Genomic DNA, 11,568 nt, shown 5'->3' on the forward strand with positions numbered 1-11,568 from the left:
CTCCGTGTTTCATACAACGCTCTGACCAAAAATGTTTTAATTGATACACAGTTGATTTAAGCAAGATGGCTACACAGCCACATACATACAGGTAAATATATATTTTATATATATATATATTATATATATATATATGTTATTGTTCCCTACATATGTGATTTCAGTTGACAAGGCCACAGTCTTCACTCACACACACACAGAACAATGCCGTTAGGTTCGTAGGAGTTCAACTCTTCACCATCTGAATTATATACCTGCACGTTATCTAAATCATATACATATGGAAACGAGTGATGTCACTCTCCCAAAAAAAGTGTAGTATTGTAGTATCTGGACTGAGTGGTGAGCCACCCCTGGAACCTACAGCAAGGCATCGCTACTGAGTGTGAACATGGAGACCGGTAGATAGGTTGTACAGAACACAATAGCAATAACCATCATCAGAATCAAATGGTAAGTATAATAATTATACAAAACAAATATTATTGTTGATAATAATCAATAATAACCAGGATAAAGCACCACCATTGTCTCACAAAAGTTAAGTCAGCCAGGAAGAGGTGTGTGTACGAGTCGTTACCGTAAACCGTAGTTTGGCTCTAATCGTTTGAATCACCTCATCAAGAAAACGATGATGAAACATGTGTGGTTATCAGAGTGTGGTGGTCATAATAAATCTATGCATTCTGTTTATCAATGCGTTTCTCGAAGCTGGATCGCCTGGCCGACAGACCCACATAGGCCTACTAGTGAACTAAATGGCAGGTGAGGGGCAAGGTTTCAGTTAGCTTTATTATTTAGCTACGGTTAGCGCTTATGTTTCCTACATTTGTGATTGTAAACTAAGTGTAAACTCCACTCGCGTTGTGCTCTTTCATATTAACGGTGAACATTTATTCAATTGCGTGGGATTAAGGATGGTGGGGGGGGGGGAGCAAGGAGCAGTTGCTTTTCATTAGTTTTTTCCATAATAAATAGAATGCCAGTAATAATAATAGCCTCAGTAAATATGTATATTCTCATCGCATCTGTTCCTTTCTGACATTTTTTTCTCCCATCACAAGGAAAAACCAAAACAAACGAACAAACACACAGAAACAACTTGCGCTGCTCGTACATGCTCACGCAACTGGTGACGTGCGCTTGCGCATACACACATCTAGATACCAATCTTTATACCACGGAGGAGTAGGGGATGGGTGGTGGGGGGTAGGGAGGGGGGGCAGGAAGAGTGGGGGCGGGGGCAGGAGGAGGGCAAGGGCATGCTGGGTAAAAAAAAAGGAACTCTACAAGTTGCAGGTTTTTTCTGCCGATCGGAAGAAGAACCAAATATTTCCAAAATAGGAAGGGCAAGTTTCTCACGACAAACACACGGTACACTGTAGCCACGAAAACAAACGACTCATAAACGATTCAAAAGAACTACCATTAACTACCACTTCCTAGTGAAGGGGAGGGGCTTTTGCGGAAGGGGCGTGTGATCGGGGGCAGGGGATGGGGGGGATGGGGATATTACATCCCCTGGCCTCAGACCATCCAGAGATGGATGACTATACAACGGAATAAAGAAATAAACCGACAGCCTTTACAAAGGACCCCCTCTCTCGGACGCTCCCTGTCCCATAGTGAGGAAGCCTTCCACACGCTCTACCGTGTGGGACATATTTCCAACTGAAGACAGTTAGAACCAGCAACTGTCCAAACCAGAGTACTGCATGAGTACTGCATGAGAGCATCTTGAGTTGGCTGCAGGTGGAAAAGCTTGGTGGGGGGAGGGGATTCAGACCAGCGATAAAGTGCACAACATGGCTTGGGTGTCTGGGGGTCAAGTGAGGGGTTTTGGGGGTTGTGGGGGGTAGAAGGAGGGGGAGCAGAAAGTAGAAGAACAAAAGACGTCACCATGCAAACTCCACGAAGCTCAAAGATTTGCATGCCTTTATATTATTAGTACACACAACGGAAGGGGACGGGGCCCGGTGGCAAAAAAGTGGGCGGGCTTCCTCGCCTTATCATTATCGTCCACCAATCAACAGCTACAACACCAACAGGAAGAGGGGCCTGAAAGCCATTGTACGGACACATGGTTTTTACATACTTCCTGCAATGTCCATTTAGTGTCATTTAATGTTGTATTCAGTTCAAAAATTTAAGAATGGGGAAAAATTGTATGTTTGATGGCGATAATTTGACTTGTTTCCAGCCTTTAATAAGAAACATGCCATATTAGCTTAATCACTTAATACAAAATAAATACGCCTGAACACAAAATTAAACGCCCGCTTAAAATACACTTTTATCTGCAGCGCAAAAGCTAAAAACACACGCACACACACACACACACACACACACACACACACACACACACACACACACACACACACACACACACACACACACACACACACACACACACACACACACACACACACACACACACACACACACACAAACAGACACACATACACACACACACACACATACCAAAGCACAGTTTATCTACAGAAGCATATTTAAAAAACAAACATGCTGGCCAGTGCTGAAACGGATAGGGGGTCCTCATTTGGGGTCCCTTTATTTTATATTACACACATCTTTTGACTAAGATAGCCATCCATTCACACATTACCACAAACCAGATCCCTTGACAACACCAGCACGACCATCCCTTACCACAGCAGAGATTATTTTGACCGAAAGAAAATCACCATGGCAACTGCCGGCCCGACAACTTTAAAAACCGACTGATTATGCGTACAAAACATGAACGGTAGTGAGGTCAGTTGTGATGTCAAAGTTGGAAACAGAGTTTTTTTCTCGCTGACCTCCTCAAGTGCAGGTCACCTTAAAGGTGTTTTAACTGTTGTCTAACCCCTCCTCCATGTCATTTTATTTTAAGCCTAACAACTATAACTTCTAAGATACACGTTGCTAGATAGTCCAGTTTGTGTTCTGTTTAGTTGTGGTTAGTACACTTAAAACAAAACAATAATACGCTTAAGTATTATTTAAGTTACAAACGGAAAAAGGATCAACGTTGAGCATTTATATGTGAACGTGTGTTGAAGCAGCCAATAGGTAAGTGAGATAGAAGTCCTGTATTGGCTGGTTCATGTCGGTATAGGAAACTCTAACTTATAAAAAGCATGACAGCTTGTTACCAAACATCTTAGTAATGCCACACAGCAAGCAACATCAGCAATCAATAGTACAAAGTTTTAAGATAATTTCTCTCAGATAAAAATCTAGTGGAATTTTACTGTTTTGAGGACTAACTAAGCTTACTATACTTTGGTTTTGGTCTGAATTCATAAGTACGTTTTGGTTTAAGAAACTCAACAAATAAATAAATACATAAAATATATTTAAAAAAATCATCTGTCCCTCTGCTCCTCTCTACCGATGAATCGGACGGCAAATAAAAAGCCTTGGCCTTTCACCGCATATACAAACAACTACACTTCTATTTCTATTTCTACAACAACAACCACAACCAAAAACGTAGTGGACAAACACATACTACTTGATCAAGCCTATTCCTTGCAGGGACAGCCAGGAGTAATGTAACGGTGATGTAGCGCATCTTATTCATATCTAAGAGTGTTTTTTCTGATTGACACACGGGGGAGATAATGGGTCGAAGAAGTCTATCTGGAAATCTTCCCTCATTAAAGAAAATCTAAAGCAAAACTGTTTTTATTGCTTTAATGTTGAGCGAGGAGAACAGTGCAGGCGTGCATGCTCAAGGTGCACTATATAATCATGTCCTCTTCTTTTGTGATAGATCATGTTGTATTTGAATGTATCGAAGTGAGTATTTGAGGTGTGTAGGTGATGTGATGGTTGGTGGTGGTAGGGGGCACAGTGGGCACAAGTGTAGCTTTCTAAGACGGAATCATGCTCGCATGTTGGTGGCCCCAAACTGTCATAACACCTTAGCTCACGCATGTGTAAAAACACTCACACACACACACATGCATGTGCACACACCCACACACACGCACATTTTCATCCGCAAGTGAGATTGCGCTGCAGGCAGGGAAGAGGTTGACGGCGGTTTTGGGTCAACATTAGCTGAATATCCACACCATGCTTACAGCACTCACCCACTAATGCAAAAAAAAAGAACTGCACTTTGCTGTCTACAGTAACCCTACACGGTAGTGTTGGTGAAACCTAAGTATCATTGTGTTATTTTGTGTCTAGTGTAACAATACCAACGTGGAAATAAATAATACATTTGATAGGGTAGTAGAGCGTGTGGAGTGGTATTAAGGTGCCGTGCAGGTAGACTTAATATTAGGTTGGCCTCAACAGAGACAATGGTCGCCTCTGCATCATAGAACCTGCTACACTGCTAGCAATGTGCTGCCCTTTGTAACATATGTGCATCGACACTAACAGAATTTAGACACAATCTGTCACACTATTCCACAGCACAATTTTGGGATAAAATATGCTTGTAACAGATTTTGCCTTAAAAGTCAACTGAATCTACACTCTTACCAACGTAACCATATTTGCATTTTTTGTTTAATGTTCTCATTATGTTACCCTCACTTTTAGTCTCTATAAGGTCTATGTGGTACACCCAGTACTATCTTAACAAACACTCGAATAGTATGAGAAAGATGTTTTTTTTGTATGAAGCATCATGGATCATTACTTTTACGCAGTGGTGTGTGTTTTTGAATACATGTGGGTTTCCTATGTGCATACATGTTAATGAATGAGTTTAGTGATACTTTCAGAGAGAGAATCCACCAATGAGAAGACACCCTGCCACGAGGTCATTTTCCCACTCTCCACCCAACGGCCATTTTGTTAGCACCTGGAAATCTCAGGCATTTATATGATGTGTATTCAAGTCCAGTGTTCGAACACACACACACACACACACACACACACACACACACACACACACACACACACACACACACACACACACACACACACACACACACACACACACACACACACACACACACACACACACACACACACAAACAAACTCGGAAAGGAGGAGATGAGAGGGCTGTGTGTGTTTAGAGGGGTTTAGAGGGGGAAGGGCGAGGACCGAGGGGGGAGGGGCCAGGGGGTCGTGATAGCAAGGCTAACGTACAGGCGAACGTATTGAAACCATAGCTACTACAACACGCTTCTACGTCATTATGGCAGACGGTTACGTCACAGGAACACGTCACACGTGCACTAAAAAACAGCAGCACCACTAAACCACAGAGCCAGGGAAACAAAGTAAACCTTCCTGGAGGAAAATGAAAGTGAAACCAAAAGGAAAAACAAAACCCAATGAAACCAGTTTCATCGTGATACTCGGGGACCAGGACAAGCCAGCATTACAATTTTTTCTTCTGTCTATTTTGTATTTTTTACATTTTCTAGAGTTGACCAATATCCTATCCTTTAATGGAATTACTTTTTGATATAATCTCTTCTTTATGAATAGTCCTGAAGTCTGTGTACGATAGCGAGATAATGACGCGCATTGATTCTTTTTTTGCTTCATTACTCCTTCACATGAGTCCTTGTTTGTTATTGGCTACTTTTGGTGGGGAAAAGTGAGGGGGGGAGGGGGGTTGGAGAAGGTGTCTCTCTTATTTCTAAGCTGCATAGTTTGCATAGTCTGTCACTTTCCCGCCTCACTTTTATCTTCATGCCAACCAAACCCCTGCCAAATTTGCTCTTCCATCAAATAATTTTTGAATGGAAAAGGGATGTTGAGGTGGGGAGGGGGGAGAAGGGGTTACCATGACAACCTGCCACTGTCAATGTCTAGCCTCCACAGTGGTCTACAAACCAATGAACTGCCCGACTGAAACAGACTCATCCATATTAGGTGTGTGTGCTTCCATACTGGACCAAGAAAAAATAAATAAAATGATGCCAAGTTTGTGGCTGGCTGGGGAGCTCCTCCAATTGGTCAAATAAAGGAAGGACAGAATTGTGTAACCTATCTGTTTCCGAAGAATTGCCTGCAATGTCGATGACTTTCCTTCGTTTTAGCATGAAGGAGACAGGTTGTGCAAAGAGCCAGAGAGTGAGTGCTCTACTTTTAGCTCACTACGACAGGGAGAGCTAAAGACTGTGATCGGCGTCGTCCCAGAATGCTCAGCTCTACGACGCCGCGTTCCAGAATGGTTATTGCTAGAACACGTTCAAGTTCTGAAAGACGCGCTCTCAAAGTATTTAGCTCTGGAATTGCTTTCATTAGAACTGAAGAATGCCCGGTGGAAAGTGACCATTCTTCACTCCTACATGTCTCTACAACATTGACAAGAGCATAGTCAAATACATACTATAATATGTTTAGAAACTCTGGCTCAAACACAAAAAAAGAGTTTGCTGTTGGATGGATGCCCCACAGATCCACAGCAGCCACTAGTTCTGTCCTTGGAGACCCACCACAACGAAATAAACAATCAACAAAACAAAAACAGAGAACAAAGCAAAATCGCATAGATCCTAATTTCTTTACAGGTAGCTAACCCATGTGTTGCTTCATACAATACATTTACATGTACAATTGTAATAAATAGTTAGGCTTATTTGTACTCTCTTTTTTGTATTCGTTATGTGTTTTAGTCAGCTAGAATGTGATGGCATTTTTATCATTTTTTTTCTATTTGTCTTTGTTTTTTTGAACCCCCACCCGGCCTCAGGGTACACCTCATCTATCCTCTTATCTGTCATCGTTGAGTTGTGTCTTCCTAGCTGACTGGCCATCCCTCTTGCATCTTTGTTTGTGTTGTTGCTGTTAATCGTCGTCTTTCTCTATTTTCTGCTGGCTGTCGGTCGGGTTGATTGGTTGGTTGGTTGGTTGGTTGGTTGGTTGGTTGGTTGGTTGGTTGGTTGGTTGGTCGGTCGGTTTCGCTCAGTGGAGCGGGTTGGTCAGGCTCGGCAACGGTCTTCGAAGGGAGGGCGTGGGGGGGGGCTGGGAGGGTGGGGGTTAGTGGTTGGGTGGGTAGTTGGGAGGAGGGGCTGGTTTTGGGGGGGGGGGGGGGGGGGGGGGGGGGGCAGGGCGTTAGAGGTTGTTCTAGAAGCCCAGCGTTCCGCCAATGGTTGACGCCAGGACCACGCCCAGGATGACGCAGCAGATGATGATCATGATCTTCTTCTGCAGAGGGGGACAGCAAGAGGGAGAGAGAGAGAGACAGGAAGTGGAAGAGAGAGACAGGAAGTGGAAGAGGGAGAGAGAAGAAGTGGAAGAAAGAGTCAGGAAGTGGAAGGGAGAGACAGGAAGTAGAAAAAGGAACAGGAAGTGGAATAAAGGGAAACAGGAGGTAGAAGAGAGGGAGAGGGAGAGAGAGGGAGAGAGAGGGAGAGAAGTGGAAGTGTGAAAAAAAAAGACTCTTGTCAGATAAATATAGATGGCCAAAGGGGTTTGAGGGGAATGGCCTTCGGCGTTGCGTCACCTTGCCTTTCCCTGTGACTGAAATGCTCTTACCGGGAAAATGAATAGAATTGAAGTGTTGCATGCATATACGTTGACATTTTATGCTAGCTTGTACAGACAACTTTGGCAGAAAATTGCTGTTGCTTTTCTGAGACTACATCCCTCTACACTTTATTTATGTGTGTAAGTGTGTGTGTGTGTGTGTGTGTGTGTGTTTTTGGGTTTGTGAATGCACGTGTGTATGTTACCTTGCGCGCTTGGCTCTGGTATTTGACTGCCTTCTTGGTATCAGATACAGCTCGCTCTACGTAGTCCACGGAGTGTTCCACATTGTACTCAATTCTGTCAATCATCTCTCCCTGGGAAAGACATCACAAAGTAACTCAACACGGTGATTCCGTTTGAACAGTTTAAAATGTAAATAATTGAGGTCAAAATTTAAAAATTCTTGCTTGAAACAAAATAATTATTGCTGTCAAAGCAAACAAACATTTTTTCTGTTGATATGCTTTTTTGTGTGCGGCCTTCCCTACCTGGCTCTCGACCAGCATGGCCATGTCCACGAACATGTCATGTAGCTCACGGATGCTGTTTTCCAGTTTGATGATCTCAGTGTGTCGGGTCTCGATCTCATTCAGAGCCTGCTTGGTCATCTGGGAGTCCATCTTGATCTGCGGGGGACGTTACGGGTTTCAAAGAGACTTTTGTGAACGAAATCATCGCCATTATCGCATGGACGTGAATCACCCGTCACTGTGATTTGTGTTTTATTTTGCAGGTGGGTTGTGGAATTAGAATGGGTGTTGATAGACCTCACAAGAGGTCAGCCCACTTGGTGTTCCAAGTAACCAAGTTTACCTGTGACTTTAAAAGAATTATAAGGCTGTTGTTCAAAAGAACAACAGCATTACAAAACAGTGTAATTTAAGATGCAAACAGCATTGTTTGTAGGTGTACAAGCTATTGTAACACCTAACAAGAAGAATTTGCCACGCCTTTTAGTTATGGCCCTGTTGGTATTAGGTAGCTAGATAGTGTTGAGATTTAACGAACCAGATCACTTTAAGGCAAAACCTGCAACCACGTTAATTAGAGTCTTCTGGAGAAGACTCTAATTAAGTTTAAGAAATCACTTAAACTTTTGCAAATGCTTAAAACTAACCCCAAATCCACATATATTTATAGACACATTCCAGTCTTCTTTTTCTGGGGGTGTTAGGATGCGTAGTCATCCTTTGGAATGCACCTAAACATAACTTACCTCATAAACCTACCTGAACAAATATCAAAGTCAAAATAAAAACCACCGTCATGCCATTGACTAAAGCCAGCTCGAAGTCAACCCAGCTTTTGTCAATGGCACTACGTTTGCATAAACATGGCTCCAACGTAACCAGACATGTTTGACAAATTGAAAAGAGATTTCTTTCTTTTCCTCTTCGAAAGGTGCAGAATAGGGGCATGGGCCGTATTCACTTGATGTAACAGCGCACCTCATGGATGTTTTGCCTCCCTAATTTTAAAGTGTAAGTGAACCCAATGTTTCAGTTCAAATTGGAACTGATCACTACAAGATATTGTGATGCTGAGGTACTTTATTTTAAGCGAGTACAGTCGTTGTGAATGAGCGTTGATATCAGCGATGTTGTATATGAAACACGCATGTTGGAAGTGTCCGAGGAGATTAACCCTCTCTCGAATGGGGCCAAAATAATCAACCCCTGCCCACACGGAGCTCCACGAACCCACACACTTCGCCACTCGTGTCCCTTTCATTGTGAGAAACAGAGGATTTTACACTCTGTTTTCTCTTAATGACGATGTGGTAACTTAAAAGTAGGATTACCGTCATGTATAAAAAAACGAAAAGATTTTGGGTTCACCTCCCCTTTAAAAAGAGCCGATAGGGATGCAAACCAGCGCCAGTTCAAAGTGACCCAGATACAGAGCAGAGCTCAGGTCTCAGGTGCGGAGCTTACATCATCCGTGAAGATGGCCAGCTTGCCACTCTCCAACATATCCTCCAGTTCCTCATTGGTGGTGGTTCGCCCAGCTGAGGAACACACGCGCACATGCACCCGCGCGCACACATGCACAGGCAGAGACGCATGCACACACACGTACACACACACACACACACACACACACACACACACACACACACACACACACACACACACACACACACACACACACACACACACAGTCGGGCATACATGCACGCCCACATAGAGACACGCGCACACACACGCGCACACACACACACACACACACATGAACACACATACAGACATACACAAACACAATAACACACACGCACATACAAACACACACACACACACACACACACAAACACACACACACACACACAAACAGCAAGACACAAGAGCCATACAGACATACAGATGCATGCATTCACACACACACACACACACACACACACACACACACACACACACACACACACACACACACGCACACACACACACACACACACACACACACACACACACACACACACACACACACACAAGACACACACACACACACACACAAACACAAAGAGACACACACACACACACACACACACACACACAGACACACACACACACACACACACACACACACACACACACACACACACACACACACACACACACACACACACACACACACACACACACACACACACGCATACACACACACACAGAAAAGTAGGGGTAGAGAGAAGGAAAGGAGCAAAAGTGGAGTACAAAGGAGAGTAGGTGAAATGGAGAGAGAACGAGACAAGGGAGGGAGAGAGAGAGGGGGAGAGATAAATGGAGAGAGAGGGAGAGAGAGTGATGGAGAGAGAGAGCGAAAAAGAAAGAGAGAGCGAGAGAGAGAGAGAGAGAGAGAGAGAGAGAGAGAGAGAGAGAGAGAGAGAGAGGGAGAGAGAGAGAGAGAGAGAGAGAGAGAGAGAGAGAGAGAGAGAGATAGAGAGAGAGAGAGAGAGACACTGATTAGTGATTGTGTTATTTATTGAGACATCCAGCATGTATCCTGTTAATTTAGCATACAGGATAGGATAACATAGAACTGTTAGCTTGGGCTATAAAAATAGCCCGATGCTGATATCAGGGCTAGCAGGCTAGTAACTAGCCTTCACTCTAGTCACTCCGGGTTCTCCTACTAGTATAGTGACCTAATTGTGTCGGGAGCCATTACTATCACACGCAGTGGTTTGTGATGTCCCAGCTGGGGCGTTGAACACGCATGTGTGGGTGTATAGATGTATATGCCCACATCATGTGTGTGTGCTTGCGTACATGCACGCATATCTCTGTACGTGGTTTTGTGTGCGTGTACGTTTGTGGTTGGTGTGTGTCTGTGTATGTGTGTGGTTGGTGTGTGTGTGTGTGTGTATGTGTTTACGTATGTTTGTGTGTGTGCGGTGTGTGTTTGCTGAGGGGGTGTCAAGGGTGGATGTTTTGGTTTGACACGTAGGAGGATCCGGTGTATCTGGTTCTGTGTACGGTGCGCTCAGAGTCGCGTCTGACATCTGATCTGAGTGTTTGCAAGGCCACCTCCATTCACCCTCGCCATCCCCCTCATCTGGTGTATCGTCGGGCATCAATGCAAATGCGTGCCTGTGTATGTGGTTCTACAAACATGGGTCTGTGTGTGTGTGTGTGTGTGTGTGTGTGTGTTTGTATGTGTGTGTGTATCTGTGTGTGTGTTTGGGTGGTAAGGGGGGTGGGGGTATGTGTGCGAGGTCTGTATGATTGAAAGAGATGTGTGCGCCAATCACATAATGGAAGGAGGGGGAACTATGATCACGTGAGTGTGAGTGTTGGTGTGGGGGCGGGCGTGCATGCATTGGTGCGTGCCCCAGTGTGAATAGTGTCTGCCTTTGTGAAGGTCAGGGCTTAACTCACGGAGAAAATAGCCGCACCACCGCTGCAGTCTATGACTTCTTTGTGTGTTTTCATACACAGACACACACATTATGCACAAATAAATGCCTTATCCGAGGCTGAATCCGTGACTCTGTCTACCTGGTTTGCACGTGTGCGTATGTGTCCATGTGTGCGTATCTGGGTGTATATGCAGCTCATTTCATCAGATTTGCTTTTTATTTTGTGCATATATATACATTGTATATATGTATATATATT

General features: G+C 43.9%; 1 protein-coding gene across 1 annotated transcript in view; it reads right to left on the bottom strand.

The window, feature by feature from the left end:
- Positions 1-7,021: 7,021 nt before the first annotated feature.
- The window catches only part of stx1b (syntaxin 1B), a gene marked incomplete at its 5' end in the record, with an annotated part of 22,607 nt that continues 18,060 nt past the window's right edge, over positions 7,022-11,568 (bottom strand). The window contains 4 exons of the mRNA XM_030343791.1: positions 7,022-7,132; positions 7,660-7,770; positions 7,945-8,082; positions 9,391-9,464. Coding sequence (XP_030199651.1) covers positions 7,052-7,132; positions 7,660-7,770; positions 7,945-8,082; positions 9,391-9,464 — 404 coding nt within the window. The remainder of the gene's footprint in view (positions 7,133-7,659; positions 7,771-7,944; positions 8,083-9,390; positions 9,465-11,568) is intronic.

This window comes from Gadus morhua, chromosome 2 (genome assembly GCF_902167405.1).
Source record: "Gadus morhua chromosome 2, gadMor3.0, whole genome shotgun sequence".
Lineage (NCBI taxonomy): Eukaryota > Metazoa > Chordata > Actinopteri > Gadiformes > Gadidae > Gadus > Gadus morhua.